General features: G+C 41.5%; 2 protein-coding genes across 2 annotated transcripts; one reads left to right on the forward strand and one right to left on the reverse strand.

The window, feature by feature from the left end:
* Positions 1 to 131: 131 nt before the first annotated feature.
* Positions 132 to 9,833, reverse strand: cpxm1a (carboxypeptidase X (M14 family), member 1a; the record flags this gene model as incomplete). The annotated part of the gene is made up of 13 exons (XM_084380970.1): positions 132 to 1,050; positions 1,170 to 1,272; positions 1,366 to 1,505; positions 2,310 to 2,604; positions 3,890 to 4,069; positions 4,194 to 4,390; positions 5,402 to 5,525; positions 5,688 to 5,776; positions 5,910 to 6,060; positions 7,246 to 7,330; positions 7,461 to 7,600; positions 8,421 to 8,530; positions 9,437 to 9,833. 13 exons carry the CDS (start codon positions 9,831 to 9,833, stop codon positions 689 to 691), a joined length of 2,373 nt encoding a protein of 790 aa, XP_084237096.1. The 3' UTR covers positions 132 to 688.
* A 2,625-nt stretch (positions 9,834 to 12,458) lies between these two features.
* LOC311273708 (RING finger protein 145) lies at positions 12,459 to 20,718 on the forward strand. Its single transcript, XM_084380916.1, has 11 exons — positions 12,459 to 12,725; positions 12,939 to 13,189; positions 13,850 to 13,958; positions 14,615 to 14,706; positions 15,271 to 15,512; positions 15,675 to 15,850; positions 15,943 to 16,083; positions 16,948 to 17,130; positions 17,268 to 17,415; positions 17,628 to 17,984; positions 19,344 to 20,718. Exons 2-11 carry the CDS (start codon positions 13,021 to 13,023, stop codon positions 20,193 to 20,195), a joined length of 2,469 nt encoding a protein of 822 aa, XP_084237042.1. The 5' UTR covers positions 12,459 to 12,725; positions 12,939 to 13,020; the 3' UTR covers positions 20,196 to 20,718.
* Positions 20,719 to 22,024: the final 1,306 nt, after the last annotated feature.

A 22,024-nucleotide genomic window follows, 5' to 3' on the forward strand; every position in this document is an offset into this window, starting at 1 on the left:
AATGCCAGTCTCGAGGCTTCAAATCAGTAGCCTTTTTTCCTCGTTTCCTTTGTTATCAGTCCTCTTGTGACCCCTCATTTTTATTTATTTGATTTAGATCTAGACTCTAAAATATAGATAGCACAAATAAGTCATATTTATTTGAGATTTTATTGTCCTTTTGGACTTTAGTCAGAGAAAAACAGACACAGTGTTAGAAAAAAAACATGTCACATATCAGACCAGCTGACAGGTAAATTCTCAACTCAGTCGTCTTACAGATTAGCAACAATCACTACAGCGTCATCAGCTATGATGTCGAATAAAACAGTCCGCCTGTCCATGGATGTGTAGATGTCCATTAAAACCCTGTTTTTTTAAGTATCCTGTCAACTTGTGCAAGAGTTTGTATGACTGTCATAGTTTAATCTGCCTCAAAGGGTCAGTACACCCAAACACACCACAGTTTCAATATTTTAAATCTGTGATCGTCACATTGGTGGAATTAGAAATCTCTGTGAAAGATAAAAAATCACCAGATGAACTGTCTGCATGTCTTCATATCACTGAGGCTATGCAGAAAAATACATGTTTGTAATTTGGGTGAACTGACCCTTTACTAGGAACACGTCACTATTCCCAGAGGTCAGGTTTCTCCTTTTGTCCTGAACTTAATCAACCCATCATCCAGCTTGTTTCTGAGGCTTCTTCAGCCCCTCATCCCGTCTCCTCCTCGCGACCTCCGGGCTCCGATGGACCGAGCTCTCCTCCGCTGCTCCTGCTGCTCCCGCTGACTCTCCCTGCGGCGGTTGATGGCCTTGGTGCTGGCGCGAAGCTTGCGGAGCCTCAGAGCCCGAAGACGCAGCTGAAGGTCCTGGGGGATCTTCCCTCCTTTGGCCCGGATCTCCTTCAGCCTCTGGATGGGCGTTTTGGTCAGGGTGAAGTCGCAGATGGTGGCACGTGGCTCCATTCCAACATGGCAGCGACGCATGGACGGGAAGTAACCCTCGGCCCAGACTATCACCTTGTACTCGCCCGGGTTCAGGAGACGCCAGTAATCTCCATCAGCAGCTAAGGAAACAAAAAGATGCGGAGACAAAAATAAAGCCAAAATTAATTATAATTTAATGTTGTAACTCCTTAGAGTTACTCATTGAGCACCAACAGATCAATGAAATCGAGTGTCAGACCTGATCGGATGTCATGATCGTGGTCCTCCACCTTGATCACAGCGTCTGCTATTCCTTGTTTGGTCAGCTTGTCTCTGATCACACCCTTAATCCCCCTGTGAACCTGAGGGAACAGGAAATGGGAGAAATATAAAGAAAATGATCTATCTACAGCTGCTGCTGCTACTGACTTGTGTAATTTTCTCTGCAGACTGACCTGCTCCATGTAAACCAGCAGAGACTCCTTGTTGTTCTCCCACTCGACGGGAAGCTCACTGGCATGAGGGAACTTGTCACAGGACAACTCCACCGTCACCTCGAAGCAGTTGGTGTGCATGTAACTGAAGTCATTCATACCTGCAGGAAAGACGAAGAACAACGTACATAAGAAAGACATTTATTAGTTTTATTTACTCCAAGAAGACTAATGAAAGGCTATTGAAGAAGAGATAAATACAGTTGCAGGGCTGGATGTAAAATATAAAAATGTGAATAAAATACATAATTTAACATTCGAAGAAGAAGAACATGATGTCCTCGAATCAGTCCCATCGAGATGTTGACACGTTCTGCACGACCTGGCAATTTTGCACAATCACCACAAGTTTTCTGCAAAATTGACCAATCACCATAATGATGCAGCGTTTGGACCAAATTACAAGGTCGTGCAGAATTCACAAGCCAACATGTCAACACTCTGGTGGGGCTGTCTTGATTATTTAAATGATTTTATTTTGTTCTTTTATACCCTCAAATTTAGCTGCTTTTGCTTAAAGGAGCAATATGTAAGAAATGTTTGAAACATTCAAAAAGTAACGAGAAATCGACCTGATATCAAAGATGTCTATGTATTGTCGAAGTTAGCATGCTAACCATTTAGCCCTAGCGTGTCCATTTTCATAATACCACTGCTAACTGAACTAACCAGCTAACAGCAGACAGTAATCAGTTAATACGCCGATAACTGTCTGCTGTTAATCACTATGCAATTTTATTATTATTATTGTATCTTTCTTTTTTTATGTTATGAAAGGATATACTGGCAGTTTTGATTTTTCAACTGTTATCATCTGTGAAAACATCCTCTCCACCAGCATGATACAGCCTTTCTGAACTAACTCTCCTCAGCTGGTTTCCATATTTCACTCTGAGCTGACTCACTGCCTGGGACGGTGTGCCAGGCTCCTCCGTTGATGATGTTGTTGTGCGCCTGGAAGTCCTCGTAGTGGCATAAGCGGCGGTCGGGGTTGGCCATCACCAGGTTGGTGGAGGCGTAGACTGTGGACAGCCAGCGGAAGAAAGCGTTGTCCGCCGTGGGGGTGTCCTCCTGAGGGGCCCAGTCCCGGGTGCAGTCGAAGGGGTACGTGACCACCAGCTCCCCTCCATGGAGGTTCGCACTGAGGACGAAGGGAATGTCCTGCATCCAGCTGATGACGGCACGAGTCTCTGGTGCAACCTGGGATTGAGGGAAAAACATTGTGACACTAATAAAACTAATATAAAAATAATACTTTTAACGTGAGTATTTCAGTTTAAAATACCTGGTTATCTGGAGGCAGAGTTTCAACATGTGTTGACCTTTAACAACCTGTTACCAAACATTGAGTGACAATGTTTCCAGGAAAACCACAGCTCTCTTGGCTCCGATTACTTCCTGATCTGAGGTTTGCATGCTGCTGCTGCTGCAGTGGAAACATTATTTTCCTCTTCTGACACCGTCCTCACACACTACCCTCAAAAACTGCCTCTCGGTGTGACCTACATTTATGCACTAATGACCTGGAGACTCACTCAGTCACCGTTAAAAGTAACAGAGTTAGGTCCTTTAAGGCAGTATTTCATTAAATCCCCTTCTCTTCTCAGACAGTGTTATGTGATTCTTGTTGCTGCCTGCCACATTGTTATTGTTTCCTTAGACCACCAGATGGTGCCAAATAAACATAATATCTTACACACTGGCGCTTTATCTAAATCCCGAAACTTAGTCAGCGATCTGTATTGCTTGTTACATCAATAAAGACAATCTTGAGTTACTTCTACTTCTACTTTACTCGTATTTCTGTGTTATGCAGCTTCATGGTGGAAGTGGCCTACGACATTACTTTTCACCCACCTACAATGCAGTACTGAGTTCCCTCCCCAGACAGCTTAACAGCCATTCACATCTGGGCTCAACTAGCCCAAACATCCCACATGAAGGCCGGTCAGGTCAACGACTCACAAGTGGCCCTAACAACACTGAACTTCAGAGCTCACACATGTCCTTAACAACTCTGTAAGGACACTCCCACACAGGGTTTAAAGCCTGTAACTCCCCTCCAGTTAGTTAGAACTGAAGAAGCCTCTTGGATGAGAGGTGAAACGTCTTCAAGAAACTGAAACAAGTCCAGTTACCTACGATAAAGCACCGATAAACTGAAGGATTAAAGGTCCAGCGTGTTGGATTTAGTGAAATCTACTGGTGAGGTTGCAGATTACAACCAACTGAATACACCTCTTCTCATCAAGCATATGGGAGAAACTACAGTAACCAGTAAAAACGCAAAAGGCTCTCTCAGTATTTGGTTTGGCGGCTCTGGGCTACTGTAGAAACATGGTGGAGCCCGTGGAAGAGAAGCCACTCCCTCTGTAGATATAAAAGTCTCATTCTAAGGTAATGAAAACAATGAAGTACTCATACACTGGATATGAGTACTTATATTACTACTCTACTACTTTAGAAGAGAGCTACACATCCTTACCATCGCGTCTTCTTTGGTGTAGTACTCTGGGATGGGGATGTAGTGATTGGAGACTTTGGACTTATCTGCTGCCGTCTCTTGAGCATCCCACATGATGTTGTTCAAGTCTGGAAAGTTGTGATTCAGGTCGATTCCTTCAAAGCTGTATCGTCCGTCTGCCCAGCCGGCCAACTCTGAGCCCTGCAACCAGGAACAGAATTAATTACTACAACAGATGGATGGATTAATATACTGTAAATGCATTCTAGATACAACATTTATTCCAAATTAGGGGGAAACTACAGAAACATATCTGTTAACCGACCTTCACATAGGCCTCTTCATATCCATCAGGGTTCATAGAGGGCAGGAGGTGGATTCGGGTCTCGGTCACCAGCCGAACAACACGTTGGTTCCCCTTCTTGTATTCTTTACATAAATACTGCATGAGGTTGAGGACGAGCTCCCGGCCCAGGGCCTCGTTCCCATGCATGCCCGCCACGTAGCGAAACTCGGGCTCACCTGCCAAAAAAGACAATAGAGACATTTACTTTGCATGCTAAGTAATAAACGTTGAGAGATTTGTCTGGGTCACACTCTACATCAAGCGCCTGCAGTGTTTTATTGGTTTCGATCAGAGTGTCGGTCCTGGAGGCACATCAAGAACCTCTCTGATAAAACTTTCAACACTTTTTATATTGTGTCAGAGCTTGTCAGCACTTTGCCAATAATCATGCATGAATTCGCCAGACTTGATGGCAGACACTTCTAAAGCTAAATCACCAAAGACATAATATCCACACTTTATTCTTGGGGCACTTCTTGTAACTCGGAAATAAGAAAAATTTGCATTGGCTGCCCCTCTTCTTCTTGGATTTGGCACCAGTGAAAATACTGAAATTTAAATCAGTTGTTGACAATATAAATAATCTAAATGATGTGTTTATGCCATTTGTCTGAGAAGAAAAGAAAAAAAACTGCACTTGACTTAATTTATTTAAACTTTTTGGCAGATGTAGAGGCCGGAAAACCCGGCATCTGAGGATAAGATCACAGAAATCTGTCTTTATTTGGTGGAGAGAGAGCTGTCTCCGATTTCAACCCGTTATCAGTTTGTTTACACACGAGAGGCCTCCTCTACGAGACGCCTCAGCCTCCCTCAGAGCCAAGCCTGTATAAACACTTGAGGATGTTGAACCAGGCCGCAGGCCTGAGCAGCCACACCGCAAAAAATGAAAACCCCTTAGGATTAAATGGCTTAAATCAATGCAATATGTGCTTGTTTTTTGTCTTATAAAGCAGTTTTTATGTTGCAGTTATCCTTTTTAAAAGCCATTTTGTCCTTAATAATCTTTTAATATACAACTTGTTACTGAGATTTCATGGTTCTTGAAACTGGAGAATTACGGTATAAACTCGTTTGAACACTGTCAGGATAACTTCTCTATGAACTCTGGTTTTCTGGTACAGAAACTTTAGACTTTAAAGCGTCATCCCGATTAATAAAAGAAGGGTTGATTTGCTCTTACGTACCTAGCTCATGTTTGCTGGGGTTATCTGAGATCACCATGACGTACAGTTTGAGGCCCATGTAGCTCTTCCCGATGGTGTAGACGTGGGCGATGTCCGGGCACTCCTCGGTCACAGACTTCATGAGCTTCAGGGTTAAGAAGACAAGTTGGACTCTTTAAAGTGTTAAATCTGAACTCTTGAGTAAATCTGAAAACTTGAGTCTGAGTAAAAGCCCTGGTATTGGCTTCGGGGGAACCAAAGTTACTCATCATGCATGCGTGGCCTTGCAGACATTCATCACTCTAACCTTTCTCATCTCTTTGTAGTTGTGGTGTCTGAAGTCCAGAGCGTCTTTTGATCCGAGTTCTCGCTCTGAGGCGTAGATGTCAGTCGGATCTACGAGGAAAGAGAGCATTAACTCCCTTTTGCTGTCTGAAAGACCACCTAGCTTTTTATAATTGCCAACATTTCAATGTGTTACAACATATTGGTCACTGTGAATCTTACATACTCGGAGCTCTATTCCTACCATGAACTCGACAACCGAGTATCTCCGCCCTGAGGCAGATGGTGCCGTTGAAGTACCAGGTCTGAGGGTTAATGCGGATGAAACGGGCGACGGTGGGAACAAGAAGGAGTCCGAGGATTGGAGTCTCTGGATTCTGGTTTCCTTCGAAGATCTGTGCAATTCAATGTGACACTTTAGTTTGAACATTTTTGGATCCCCTGTAAAATTACATTGGAATATTTACACATAAAGCTAGAAAACAATTAGAGAGGGTGACCTACTACCACCAGGGCTGCACAATCCCCTACATTTGTTATTTTAATAAAGAATAAGACATGTTTAACAATGTCATGGCAGCTGCCGGTCCACCATCTTGTTCCAGACTGACATATTTTGGATGGATTCCCATTAAATTTTGTACAGACATTCACGGATCTCAGAAGATGAATCCTACAGGCTTTAAGGACACAAAACACTGCTGATGTCAAGAAAGACAATGTAACATGACATTTGGTGGCGTTAATGCTCCAATTGGTTGTAAGTCGGCAGTAAGAAAGAAGAAGAGGAAGATGGCGACGAAGAAGAAGAAAACGAAGAAGAAGAAGATGGCGGAGAAAAAGGAGTAGGCAATAAGGATGAAGAAGAGGGTGATGAAGAATCATTGAATTTGTCATCAAGAGCGTATTATCATGCTGATGTCAGCATTCAGCGTTAAGTACAGTCTCAAAGAGCTGAAGACTCTTTTGGCTTTGGATTTCCACTAAAATACACAAACTGGGAGAGAATCGGAGAGACATTTTTTCCAGATGTGACTCATAATAAGAGGGAAAAGAGTTACAATTGCGCCTGGATCGGCACCAAAACCTAATTATTAGTTTCTTGACCTTAAAGCAGAACTTTGAGATCTTAACAGACCAACAGACAAACAAACAGGACTGAGACATAACCACATTGGTGAAAACCTTACGAACTAAAACAGTGCGGTGGAAACAGTGGAAAAAAATCTGACTGTCCAACTCACTCATGTGTGATGTCGAACAGAAAAAGTTCCTTCAGTTTTAGGTGCAGGTTTCAAGGTTCATCAAGGTGTATTTAACTTTAAATCACACATCTTAATTTTGTCATTTTAGAGGCAATTAAGGTCACTGTTTATTATGCCAACCACAAGCTCCAGTTTCCTGCTGTCCTTTATTTGTTTTCATTTTGAGTTCTCTGTTATTTTGTAAGCGAGTGGTTCACTTTTTACTCAGAAAACATATTTCACTCTGGCTCAAACTTTGTTTTCCATCTGTGTGAGGTCCAACGGTCACGGTAGAAAACATTCCTCAAATCAGAGAACACAAAAAGAGGTTCTTACTGCTTCTTCTGTCCCGTTCATGCAGGTTTCCCAGTTCACAGAGTCGTTACTCAGCTGGACTTTGTAGGTGTGGACCCAGTCCCAACTGGAACGAAGACCAAAAACAATCCAAAATGTTAACATGCTATCATCTTGTCAGCTTTGTGTTTCTAGCGTCAGTTTCTTTACATTTTGGACCATAAACTCTTCAGATTTGATTCCTGATACTACCTGACCTCCAGATGGAGTTTCGGCCCTGCAGGATGACCCCAGTGAACAGCGTCAGGTGAAGGGCGTCTACCTCCAGCCACTGGTGTTGGTCCTTATGATCAGCACACCAGGCTCCGTCGTACAGGTCCCCGTCCTCGATGCCAGACTACAAACATATGTTACACAGACATTTTCAGGTCAGCTGCAGAATCCATTAAACCGAAACACGCCTGGCTCTGCCTCGGTCTGAATCGTTGCATAAGATTTGAGTTTGACCCTGATTGTAAAATAATTGCTTTCAGACTGCAGAACATGAAGAGGGAGGCTGGGATGTTGAATCGCACTATTGGCTCTACATTTTACTGTACTCAACAAGAAGGCTTGCAAGTCTTTTAACCTCACAAGCAACTACAGCAGCTGATTTAACAGACTAAGACACCTAAAAAGAGACAGGAGCAGGAGCCCTGTACGGCATGCTCACAAAGACTTCTATCAATCATAAATCAACAGAATGAAAATGAAAATGAAGACTACAACACTGTTGCTACAGCACATTTCACAACAAAAACACTACATAAAGTAAAAGAAGTCAGGCATCATGTATCTTGCCGAGTTTCTGACTTGGATGACCATTAGGGTTAGGGTTTGTGTCAGGTTAGGGTCAAGGTTTGTGTCAGGTTAGGGTTAACCTGACCCTTTCTGAGGCTTCTACCCCCGCCTATGGGAACCAGCTGTCGGGAATCATCCATGTCCTGACACCCCTGGAGAACCAGAGAACCATGGGAATGTTTGGGATGTATGTATAGTATTCGCCACATAGAGCTCCATTCCTGGGTAAAGATCCAGGCAGATAGGGGGGAGAATGTGGGGCCATGTACCCGACTCAGAGTGCCCCTTTCCTGGGTAAACATCCAGGCAGATACGGGGGAGATAAGAAGCTGTTCTTTGTACTTTGTGTTTGAGATATGATCCAGAGCTAGACCCACCTGGATATTCAGCCTCCCTCTGTGAGGACCCAGACCCATCCGCTGGTAGGAAGACGCTTGCATCTGGCTGTCATCGACCCGCAGGGACTCAAGGCCGAGGGGAGGACAGTCTGGAAGGAAAAGAAACAGAAGATAAAATCCTTGTGTTTGAGCTGGTCTGGTGATACTGAGGGGTTAAAAACCCTCCTTCTGGTTTCTCTGAGTAAGCAAACACCCGGCTGATGTAACAAGAGGTCCCTGCCGTTATGTGGAATATCTCTAATCATCCGCCGGTTCAGTTGAAGTTTGGAGGCCCTCTCCAAAGGAAACCGCAGATAAGTGAATCCAAGGAGGGTTCGAATGTAATCTGAGACAAAGCTGAGGGCCAAGAGAGAGTGAAGGCAAACGTCCAGCAGAGCAGGGAGACGAGAGTCACAGCTGGAAGGTATTTTATGGTTTTGGGAAGAGGCAATAACAATCCTATTAATCATAAACACTACTGGTACAGGCAGGGCAAAATAGTTTGCTTGTTCTCTTTAGGTCAAGGTTGTTTTTCTTTAAAGGTGCATTATATAGTGTTGGGGAAAACATTTAAAATCAGAAGAGAAAGATCTTCATTGACTGATTTTTTTATTTTATTTATTACTAAATGAACTTTGGAGGCAAAAATGTACCTTTTCCTCCACTAAATTTACTTACTAGTTTCTTTACAAAACAATATAAACAATATAAAAAGGGCCTTTCTACATATTGAGCACTTTTAGTTACTTTATATTGTTTCTAATACTTTTGCATTTGCACTACTTTTACTTGTAACAGAGTATTTCTACTCTGTGGTATTGTTACTTTTGTAAGTAAAAGATCTGAGCAGCCTACTTGAAGATACCAGGAGCTCTGTGTGTCCCTGAAGGCATCATTGATTAATTGCACTTAACTGCTTCGTTAATTAACATTAATAACTGGGTTAAATCAGCTTGAAGTCTCCCTGGATTCTCACACCCTCATGTAAAAAGAAAACTGTCCTTTTTTTGTCCTACCCAGTGTAGTTTTCTTCTCCTGTGTCTTCTTGACATCTGTTTCTTCTTTCTTCTTGGTTTCTTCCTTGCTGTCTTCTTTGTTGGTGCTTTTGGTGTCCAGTTGTTTGACTCTGACAGTGGTGGTAGATAATGTAGTCTGAGCTGTGGTTGGAGTCGGTCTGTCTGTGCTGTGAACCTTGGTGACAGACTCAGCTGTAGTCGTCGTGTTGTTTAATAAATAATAACTCTGAGTTGATGCATCTTCAGTCAGAGCTGCATCTGAAAATCCTCCCAGAAAAACCACCGCAGCCAACACGAGCAATGACTTTTCCATCTTCCTCTTTGTTTGCTGCTGCAGAGTGGGGGGAAAAAAACTCCCAGAGCAGTTTATGTGGATCTGACAGAGCCAGACCTCCATCCACATCCCTCCTCCTCCTCAATCCCACCTCCCCTGCCTCACCCTCCCTCCTGAAATTCCAGCCAGAGTCCCGCAAAAAAAATGTGACTTTAAACAGACATAATTGTAGTTACATAATGCGGGTTGTGCGTGAACCACTGACCTATTTATCAATACATAGGCCTAAGCTTGTGGTGCAAAGTTACTAAGTACATTCATTCAGGTATTGTACTTAAGTGGGGGATTATTATTCTACTTTAGTAGGAATTTTTCTATTTTTAGTCTTTCATGGTGCCCAGAGACTTTGAGACTCTGAATGCCAGAAGTTTTCATCTACACTGTAAAATCTGACAAAGTGACTTTACTTTTGAGGAAACCAAACCCCTCAAAGTTTCTCTTCTTCACTGATCAGCTTACATTTCTTCACCTTTTTCATCTTGATTTTAGAGTCTGGTGGCCCTTCATCATCAATATACATATATTGTGTGTGGTCCTGAGTTGCTGACGCTGCCTGTTAATAACACTGACTTTTTCTCCTGGATTTCAAAACCCAATTTCCCGCACATCCTGCCTTTTGCAATCTCAGGTCGCTCCAAAACTGTGAATTCTCTCTCTACTTTTTGTTTGGACAAGATTTTCATTTTTCATGATTCACATCCGCTTCCCCCTTCTGCACTGACTCTCTGAGAAACTTCTTACTCACTCAGCATCGTCTCCAGCTTATTGTGGTCCTGAATCATGACCCGAGACAATGTGAACCATGTTAATAACAATATAAAAACCAGATGCATCTGTGTCAAGATTGGCCTGTCCAAAGAATTATTACAGCAGCACAGCTTACACAGATTATTTTAATAGTGACAAACACTTACTGGGAACACATCATCCCCTGTTTGTCTGCTTCCATCCAAACCACATATTTGCAGATTGTCAGCAAACCATCACATCTGTGTTGTATTTAAGTCGCTCTGCCATGAGCTTTACTCACTTGGCCGTCAACATCTGGTAGAACTAATAATGTTGCAATGCAAGATGACATTTAGACAAACAAGGAGTCACTCACTAAGCTGTATATGACTTGTTCCCAGAGGGTCTGTGAGCATGTCTACATAAACAGTCCATACAGTGATGCGGTTTTTGTTTGTGTTTCCAGGTTTGGCTCATTTTCTTGCTGCCAGTCTCTCTGAGAGCGTTTTAATAATCTTTTCTTCAGGATTGAGTCATATACAGCTCTGCTTGGTGTAAATATTTAAACTACTGCTCAGCTTAATGGCAGTAATTCTGCCTTTGAAAATAAAAGTGACCAAGAAAGCCATTTTAATTTCAGTTCAGTTGAAATGATGACATTAAACAGAGTGTAAACACCTCATAATGTTGTACACTTACGCTCTTATGTAGTTTGTTTATGTCAAAGATATTAGCTCTTGTACATCTATCATATATCTGTAAATACAGTACGTGTCTGTTTTGTTTCTAAGAGCATCGATCCTTTACTAAGGCCATTATATCTTCTTGATCATCTGAAGGAGGTAAGAAGTGCCTGAAGTAAGACAGAGATGATATCTTTGTGAAATCAACTGAAAACAACCTGACATGAGTAACATTTCCTTTCTAGATGCAGATACAAAGAAGAGAGCCATGCAGCCTCTCACCCACACACTCAGGAAATTCACCTTCTTTATATTAGTCATCTCTTTTTCTGAGAAATAACAGTTTTAACATCTACACTTTGGAGCAAAATGTCATTATCCTAACAAGCCAGTCATGAGAACGACATTGTAATTTCAACTGCTCGTCCTGGGAATCTAACTTCATAGTTTGTTTGTTTGGGTAGACAGGATGAAATTAGGAGTCTGTGTGGAGACGACAGCCGTGCAGTGCTTTCGGGACAGAGAGAAAACAGACAAATGCTGACAACAGATGGACGATGGTAGGAAAGACACAAATACAACAAATGTCCAGATATGCCACATGTCAAAAACAAGGTCTGACACCTTCTGTAAATTCAGATACAAGATGATGGATGCATAAATTTGGATTTTTCTGTGAAACATTATGTCTTTCATTACAGCATGGCGTCTCATGCTTGAGACAGGTTCAGGGATATCTTTATTCTCCTGTATCCGTTCAAAATCTAATCACAAAAGTTATAAGGAAAGAAATCATTTATATGAAATTGTTTGTCCAAAGTGTGAAGTTATGAAACTGGTCCAGAAAATAAGACTGATGGTTGTGGCTCCAGTTTGCAGCATTGTGTGACATAGCACATGTATCATTACTATATCAGACCAGTGGTTCCCAAATTTTATTGCAGTGAAAATGTACAGAAACTACATGAAGTTCTGTGAGTTAATCATCTTGTTGTTCAAATTCATCTTGGGACCCCATTGTGCTGCAAAGGAATAATATAATCATATAATTTCTGACTAGAAAAACACAAGGAATGTTAATTTATGATACTTTTAATTCAATTGTTTACAAAAATGGCAACTCAGATGGTCTCATGCTGCTAAAAAGTGCAGTATAACAGCAGTAGCACCAGTACTAGCTTTTATTTTGAAATCGAGAATGCCTGAACCTGATGACCGTAGAAGAAGAAGAACCTGAACCTGATTGGTGCATTTCTCCATGACGTGTACACGGGAAATGGCCACGCAAGCGAGCGGAATCATAACACTGCATCTGAAGTGTCTTTACTCACCCAGATATCGCTTAATTTGAGCCATTTAATTTAACTTCTTTCCATGGCGGCTACATCTAACTATCTCTGGCAAGCGGCAGTTACAGAATAAATTAAATATTTGTCTCGCGGTGCTGTAAAAACATGTTGCTGGTCGCTGTGAAAGCTAACAATCAGCAGCAGGAACTAGCTAGCGAATGGCTGTTCGGCTGTGATGTCTGTCACCGTGCAAAGTAAGTGAACCACTGTCACTTTACACACACCAGCTTACAAAAAGCTTTACCACTGTGATATCTGAGATTACAATCTCACTGCTGCACTTCTCTAGAGTTGATTCATGGCTTGAATTTGACGCTAAAGCAGGAAATCACGGCCTGGTTGCTCTTAGAGGAGTCCTTGCGTGCTTCTCAGGAGCCTAACTTGAGGTATTTCTTTGTGTTTTCCAGATGACAAGAAGACGAGCAAAACAGTGAAAGGGTTAGCTAACAGCATGTGACACACAAGCTCAATAAACAGCTGGTTTCAAAGATGCCTCGACTGGAAGAGTTGGCCAACGTTGCCCTCAGGGTGCCGAGCATACTGGTGCTGGACCTGCTGTATAAATGTGACATTGAAGGTTTGACGGATCACCTCAAGGCCAAAAATGAAGACATGCTCTTTAAATACAAGTATGTCATCTGGAACATGTACTACGTTGGTAAGTATACATGTGGTAAAATATTACCCATATGCAGTAGTGTGTTTTGACAGTGTGTTTCCCTGTGCGGTTAGTTTTCAGACGGGGGTTTAGCTGATTTAATAATGATTCCTCCTCAACAACAAAGCCACTGTCTGTCTAAAGGCTGCACTGCAATTTGTATTAAGTATTTTCTAAATTAATTTGTCTTGTGAAAGCCTAAGACACATAACATTGCTGCTTTCAGTTAAGCTCTACACACTGCCAACCCAAGAAGGCAGACATTAGTCAGAATTCACTGTGAAACTATGATCACAATCAGCTTTATTGGTGACGTAAGTGAACACATAAAAGGACTTTGATCCCAGTTTACTTCACAGTTCCAAGAAGGAAGATCCCTCCAAAATATCTTTGAGATTTTTGACTTTTGGTTTAGCTGAAGCACTAGCCATTACCTTAAACAACAGTTGAACACAGTGTAGTTGTGTAATTTCAGTGTTTTGGCAGCATAAATAAAGTAAGGTTGACATTAAAAACCGCAAACTACCGCAGATCAGATGACAGAGCTTGATATGAATCCACCTTGTGAGCCTTTCTAGTGCGTATTTCCTATTTTTCAATGATCTTCACTCTTGTCTTCTTCCATCACAGGAAACATAAACATTTCCTTTCTGCCTTCAGGTCATCTGATAAATGTGGTGGTTTTGGTTCTGCCACTGAGGCACATTGTGACACTCTACCTCCATATCCTCGCTGCCCTTCTGCTCTACATGGGGCATCAGATTTCCAAGTGAGAGCCACCTCCTCCTCCTCCTCCTCCTTCTACTACTACTACTACTACTTCCCAGACTGCTAGATTTATTGTACCTAGATCAGTTTTCTTTCCTGACAAAGCTTGGCTGCAGTCAGAGTTCCCGTCCCTCCTTCTGTGTACCCAGTATCCTTCAGCCTGATATTTAATTTTAGGAGACAGAGAAGTGTATCATGTGTTCAGGCCACTGTTGTTTAGTGCTTACCCGATTTGTAATCTGTCTTGCAACTTGAGAACAGCCTGTGGTTTTCTTTTAAAGGCTTCAGGCGTGTTACTTTAAAAAGACCAAACCAGATATAATCTGAACAGAAATAAATAAACAAATAATTAGCTAAAAAATTAAAATAAACTGAGAAATAGTTCTATAGATTTGACCTTTTTTTGTCATGTCAGGAATTGTTTTGATTTCTTTTATTTATTAATTTAAGAAAATATATTTCATAATAAATCCTGCTGGTTCCTCTGAGGAAGGATACAAAGTCCTAAAAAAACAACCTAAAATTTGCAAAATGCAGCCTCAGGAAGTTGTGTGTTGCTGTGTGTGTTTTTTTTTAATGACGTCTGTCTGCTATAAACAAACAACAAACACTGCACAAAACATTATAAAACCTGTTTTATTTCTGTACATTTTACAGGGATTATGTTCGTGAGGAGCTGCAGTACGGTTATGAAGGAGCAGTGTACCTTGATTCTCTGGCCTTCAATAGATTTGTCTCTGCAATGACTAGTGAGTCCTGAAACCAAACTTTAAATACATGGTGTAAAGTCATTAAGGTTCATATTTATAGACTATTTTGTTTTCCTAGGGCTTCACTATAAATATGCTGCAATTTGGCCTGTTAACATACAGTTTTCCACCCTTTCCAAGCTTTATGGTTGGAAAATCGTCATCACCAGTCATTTTATTCTGACAGTGATTGATATTCTGTATTAGCTTTTTCCACTAGAAAATTACATGTCTCCAAGTTTATGGCTCCACCCTTCCATCAATGGTAATATTGTTGATGTCTTGTGCATCATTTCATACACATTTCCTTGAAATGTGTAAAATGTGTCATTTTTTGGTATCTTCAGAAACTTAAGCTTCTCAGTGCGTAGATGATTAATTGAATAATTAATTTGTTTTCAACTATTAGATTAATCACCAGCTATTCTAATAATGAAACTGAAATTTGAACATTTTCTGGTTTCTTTACTCCTCTGACAGATACCAAATAAATTCCAGCTTAAAGCTCAGTGTCTCTAGTAATTCATACAGTCATATCAATGCAATATGTTATTTTCTGTTCAGGTCAGATTATTCTCAGCACGCTGTGTGCCTTCCTGATGAAGACCAGAAAGGTGTGGTTGTTTTCTGCTCACATGCTCCCCCTGCTGGCCAGACTCTGTGCTGCTCCCCACGCCACCCTGTTAACAGTCAACACATTCTCCATGGGACTGACTGGAGCAGGAATCACCGTATTCCTCCTCTCACATCTCTTTCTGCCATATCGTCTCGTAAGGGCTGCCTACTCAGAGCTGCTGCAGCTGGAGGTGCTCTTATTTTGAAATTCTTCTTTCTTTTCTTTTTATAATGAATTTGTTTAAAAATATGCTGTGGGCTCACACTTCTCAGGCTCTTATCTGTAATTGTTTTTGTTTGATTGAGTCTGATTTTACACTCCTTAACTCATCCCTGGTTTTGCTGTCCCTCAGGTGATCGAGCTGTACAGACTTCTGGCTGTGGGAATCTCTCTGTGGAACCAGTTTGCCGTCCCAGTGCTCTTCAGTGTCTTCTGGTTTGTGCTGTTCATCGTCCAGCTGTGCTCGGATGCCATGTCTGGCAACGCCTCAGCAGGCCATCAGGGAATCATGTTCTTCCTGCTCACAAGGTGCGATGTCATTCTGTGGATGATACACATTATTCCTTCGTTACATGTTTTCTTTATAATTTGGTGTTTTCTTTGTTTTTCAAACCCTACAGTGTCTCTGAATGTTGTGCCACTCCGTACTCTCTTCTGGGTCTGACCTTCGTGGTGTCCTATCTCGCTCTTGGACTGCTCAACCTATGCAAGTTCTACCTGGGAGGTTATGCAGCTGTTCAGAATGAGAACGTCATGCACAGGTGAGATGTTTTCTCAGTTGCCTATATCCACATTCAGCAGTTACTGAGCAACTTATTGTTCATTTGGAGTGTTTCTGTCCACCTGGTGAATGTGGGTTCAATATTCACTCTTGTAGCTCTGTTTTGGGGCTCTGCTGACTCCTGAGGGAAATATGTTGCTGTTTAGCTACTAAATCCTCCTCTATGTTCTCTACCAGTTCTTTGCCAAATGTGTCTTACTGCTCTTTGGTGCTGAGCAGGTAGTGTACAGTGGGTTTTTAGAGCTTTTTTGATTAACAAAGCTGCCTGCTGAGGCTTAAAACAACCCTATGAGAGCGATAAGAGTGAACCGAAGCAGTAAAGTTGCAATAAATAATAAGCTGAAAACGTAAAGCTCAGCAGAGTCAAAGAGGGCTGCAAATTTTTGATTATTCTCTGTAGAATTCTTTCATGTTGTTATAGAGTACATAACAAAATCTATTACAGACACTTGAAGTATGTTTATGTCAGTTTAGCTTCTTCAGCATAAGTGTTTTATAGTCTTTGTGTAGAATGTTTGAGATTATAACTGCTTTTGGATAATATTTGTTACCACTGGAGGGCGCCCCCTGCCTAAGTCACATAGAGGCAACAAACATTTCGGGTGATTTCCAAGAATAAAGTCCTTGTCACTGCGCTCAGGAAAAAGTCAACTGGAAAATTCCCTTCCCCAAATAAAGCTTGGAATAAACAAAACAAACAAAAACCCCAGAAAATTCTCCCCCTTTTATGCTCCTCACAAACACTCAAGGCAGCTTTACTGTCTTTAATCATTAGGATGGCAATTAAATATCATTTAAGTCTTCTGCTCTGTTATGACTTAACCTTTCCCCCACTTGTCCGCAGAGGTGTAACTGAGGGCGTCACGCTTCTTCTCCTCGCTCTTCAGACCGGCCTGTTAGACATGCAGGCACTGCAGCGCACCTTCCTCCTCAGCATCATCCTCTTCATCGTGGTGACTTCAACCCTGCAGTCAATGATCGAGATAACAGATCCAGTTATTCTGGCTCTGGGTGCATCGCGCAACAGGTAACGGCCACAACAGTGAATTTCACCTCTTCGGGAGAAAAAAAATGAAGCTAACTGAGTGAAAAAGTTAGATGCTTCATGTTCAAAAGTTCTCTTTTGCTTCATTCCCTTCATTTCGGTTTCTTTTGTGCTTCCAGGAGTGTGTGGAAACACTTCCGTGGCCTCAGCATGTGTCTGCTTCTGCTGGTTTTCCCAGTTTTCATGGCTTATAAAATCTCCCAGTTCTTCCACATGGACTTCTGGCTTCTTATACTGGTGTCCAGCTGCATGTTAACTTCCCTTCAGGTAGGAAGAGCGAGTGACCTTATATGACTTCCTGTGAAATGTTGAAGAAAGGAAGCTGGATTACTCTTTGTAGCACATGTGTTATAAGACTTGAAGGAATAAAACGGAGAAAAATGCTGTTAGAATAATATAAAAGCTGTTATAATTGCATAAACAAAAGATAACAAAAAGAAAAATAATATTCTGAATATAAATGTTTACTATTTGTTCAGGTTACTGGCACTATGCTCATCTACTCCCTCTTCATGGTGGAGCTGTTTCGTCGTGACCCGATCGAGAGCCTGGACGAAGTGATCTACTGGGTGAACGCCGTCAGCAGGGTGCTGGAGTTCGTGGTGGCGCTCTGCGTGGTCGCGTACGGCACCTGGGAGTCACTGTTTGGGGAGTGGAGCTGGATGGGCGCCTCTGTCATCATCATCCACTCATACTTCAACGTTTGGCTCCGAGCTCAGTCTGGCTGGAGGAGCTTCCTGCTCAGACAGGAAGCAGCAAAGAAGATTAACTCCCTCCCCAGAGCCACAGCACAACAGCTGCAGGAACACAACGACGTCTGCTCCATCTGCTTCCAGGTTAGTCACACTGTGACTGTGTCGTCATAGGCAGGTCATCAGAGGGCTTCTGCAGTGTGTTTAAGTGTAGGAAGAGACTGCTGTGTATATACTGTACATTACTTAACATTGCATATATCTTTCAGACAGTGGGACTGGCTAGGCATAGAGCTTTTACGGGGAAGGTGTGGATGAACAGGAGACAAATATGGAGGGAAACTAATTTGAATGAATCTGATCATGTGGGGACAATAAACAAGAGTTTGCTCGTATCGTTGTGCTGACATTTATTTCACTAAAGTTCAACTTGGATACTTTTTTATTAGTTCCTTCCCCTATCATTGTTAGAGATTCATAATATTTGTGGGCTGGGGGGGTGAACTTTTTTAGCTTCTGAAGAGTGGGTCAGGCCACGTAAGGTTTGAGAACCACTGCTTTGAGGCATGTTGTTCCTGTTTTTCCAGTTTAGCTCCACCTCTTGTTGCACTGTTTAGGTACAATCTTTGGCCCTCAGCCATGTTTTTTTTTTAAAACTGGTTAATTTGTTTTTTTTGCACTCTTGACATTATGACTAGGGAGCAGCTACAGAAAACCTTGATGATATAACAGAAAGCAGTTGCAGAGAAGATGTCATTTATTTGCTAGTCATCCTTTTTTTTTAAAGAAAAAGGTGAGATAGTATAAGACTTACGTGGGGAGATTCAGATGTTACAGCAGCACAGAAACAACCTGAGAGGTGAGAAAACAACATCCGAGTTCTGATCACTCAGACCACATTCAGTAGAGGCCTGGGCCACTTGTGACCACACTCTTTTAGCAATGTGTACGCATATGTGTTCTGGGCCACATTGAAGAACCGCCTACGCAACTGACGTCCTCTGCAAAACAAGAAGAAGAAGTAGCCACAATAACTGGCAGAATCCATTATATGTCTGATTTCCATGTGGTTTACTCTAATGCAAACTAGAGTACGTGTTTTGGCACTCATAACCTGTCTATGTTTGCAGCAGTTGTTTGTCTGTTTCGATAAATCATTAAACTAGTGACTGTGATATCCCCAGACTCCCTTAGAAATTATGTGTTTTTAAGAGTTGTGGAGTGAAGAGAAACTTTATAAACTTTGTGAAATGCTGTCTACAATGAATTGTTTACTATGTGGGCCTTCTTATTAATCCGGCAAACGTTAAACATGAAGATATTTCTTTAATTGTGTAAAAAACATTGTGGTATATAGGATGTTTTTACAATGTATGTAATGTTATATTTGTTGTACATGTACTAGTACTCTAGATGTGTTACTTCTTCTTGTAGTACTACATTAAGCCAAGTACTGGTCTACAGGTGAAGAAATCTAATCAGATAATCTGTCTCTCCTTACAGGAAATGAGCTCTGCTGTGATCACATACTGTGGACATTTCTTCCATGGCAACTGCCTACGCAAGTGGCTGTACGTGCAGGAGACCTGCCCCATGTGCCACCAAACGGTCCGACCCACACCGCCGGGTCAGAGCCAGGCTTCAGGCGACGCCCCGGAAGCTCCAACTCAGAGAGATGCAGGGCCAGATCCGGCTGCACAAGAGGGAGATCAGAACCAGGACAATGACACGTCCCAAGAGGCACAGAGTGAGAGCGAGGCTGTTACTCCTGATCCCAGCGAGCAGCAGGATCAGACGGGAAGCTTTGCGGATGGAGATCGTGGGAGAGAAGATAAGGCCGACGGGGAAGCTGCTGAAGGTCTTCGCTTCAGCTCCAGTGGAGACTTTGTTGGATTTGTCAGCCCAGTGTCGAGCTCCTCTTTAGGGGGCGTTTCTAGTAAAACTTTTCCTCCTTGCGTTCAAGGTGAGGAGAGTGGAAAAGACCCTCCTCTGCCATTGACTCTTAACGCTGTGAATGAGAACACAGTGGAGAACCAATCTGACTCTAACGGAGCAGAATATAATGTTACTTCCTGTCCTAGAGTGCCACAAAATGGTGACAAGAATCCTAAATCATGGAACAGCCTTGATTCACCTGAATCAAACAATACTAATACAAATCTTGAGGCATCTGGTTTCAGTCTTGAAAGCCAAACATCTTTCAAATCATGTAACTCAGAACTCTTAGACTTCAATGATGACCCTCAGATTCATAAAGGTAACGGCACATATTCAGACTCGGACCTTGACGGGCTCGAAGAGGCTGACGCTGTCCGGCAGATCCGCCGGCTGTCCTCCAGTGACAACAGTGACTGACTGCCCTGCATCAGTGCCTTGAAGGAGTAAAAAAGGGTAAATCCTCCATACTGGGGAATAAAGCACATTTGCCTTCTCTCTGTGAACCAATAGAAAATAATTGTATCTTTAACCAGACAGTGTACTGAATGTGCTTCAGTGAGCAAATAACGAGCATCTGGATTGAATAGTAAGACTAAATTGTGTTAAATGACACTTATTGTACAACTGTAAAGAAATTGTAAAAAAATATATATAATTCATAGAAATTATGTGTAACTATAAAGCAGTTATGTTGCATCAATATTTGCCTAATTCTAGCAGGTTTCAAGTAAAGATGTTTACTCAGAGAATTAGGTGACATTTGATTTATTTTCATTTATTTTTTCCAGCGTCCTGGTCGTTCTCTTGTTTAGCATTTTTGTGAAAACAGCGTGGAAAAAAGGAAAAGCTTCAGCAGTTGTCTTTGTTATTCATGAGTCAGCCTTTTGTACTGCAAAGGTTCTCTGTCCCCCCAGTATTAAATTACTGCTGTGAACATTTTTTTTTCTGTAGTTTTTATATTAAATAATAAAACCGTGGCAGGTGCACAGTGACGTTGTCATTGTGTGCCACATCTCTGAAGTCCAAACAGAACATTGCCTCTGTAGCCTCGAGATAAGAGACGCCAGATTACATTTTTTGGCTCACGTTGACTTGTCACTGAATAATTTCACAATCATCTACAGTAAAATATCATTAATCATCGATGAATGCTAAAAACAACATGACAAAACTTGTTGTAGCATACAAAGCGTTTTCTCTGTACTATCTGGTCAGGTGTTCCTTGGAAAAATGTTAAAATCCCTCTGCCAGTCTACATGAAGGGCCTGAACTTAAATATGTACGAGGACTTGGACTTGGTGAGCACAAATATGTTGCGTTGAGTTAAAATGACACTGCAAGTGGTTGACAACAGAACGCAGCAGGATAACACTGCAGACGTCATTGATTTTATCAGTTACATCTGTGGTTTTCCTTCTAATACATGTTAAAATGTTATAGATTATAAAGGCCTGTTACCACAAACCAAATGTTGCGCAGTCGGTAGACGATACAGCATTTTTAAACAACAGAAGGGCGCTGCGGAACACAATGTTATTAGTATATCCAAGCAACAACAGATAAACAAAAGCAACTGGGAAAAAAAACTCATATAAATTCAAATTAAGAGGGTTTTAATCGATATATAACTCAAGTTATTCAGAAAGATTTTCAAGTCATTGTTAAATGCCACAAAACTTGGAGCAACTTTAAAGAAATCTACAATTATGAATATAAAATTCACCTATAATCAGAATATTAATACACAGAGACTCAAACTCCAAACTTTACAATGTGATATTTACTTTATTTAAAACTAACCACTCGTGGATTCTGTCCCAAAAACGTTTAACAGTATTAAAGGTGTAGAAAAGAGGTTCCTGACATTCAACATCTTAAATATTTTCATTTTCTGCTACTTTATACTTCTACTCCACTACATCTTAGAGGCAAATATTGTACTTAGTACTCACTACTTATTTTTATAACTTTAGTTACTAGTTACTTTGCAGACTGCATGCTGGATTATAGCTAAAGAAGTGCATTTTTACATTTATTTTATTGACAATTAGTTTTTTTTAAAAAGGACTGACTCTGATAATCAGCTAGGCCAAAAACTGCTAGACCCATATTATCCAGTATATACATACTAGGGGTCGACTGATATTGACACTCAAGTACTGTTCTCAAGTACAATTTTGCGGTACTTTACTTCCTCTCCACTACATTTATTTATACATTTTGCAGATTCAGAATATGTTCATGTA

This window comes from Pagrus pagrus (genome assembly GCF_965226575.1).
Source record: "Pagrus pagrus genome assembly, chromosome: 18".
Taxonomy (NCBI): Eukaryota; Metazoa; Chordata; class Actinopteri; order Spariformes; family Sparidae; genus Pagrus; species Pagrus pagrus.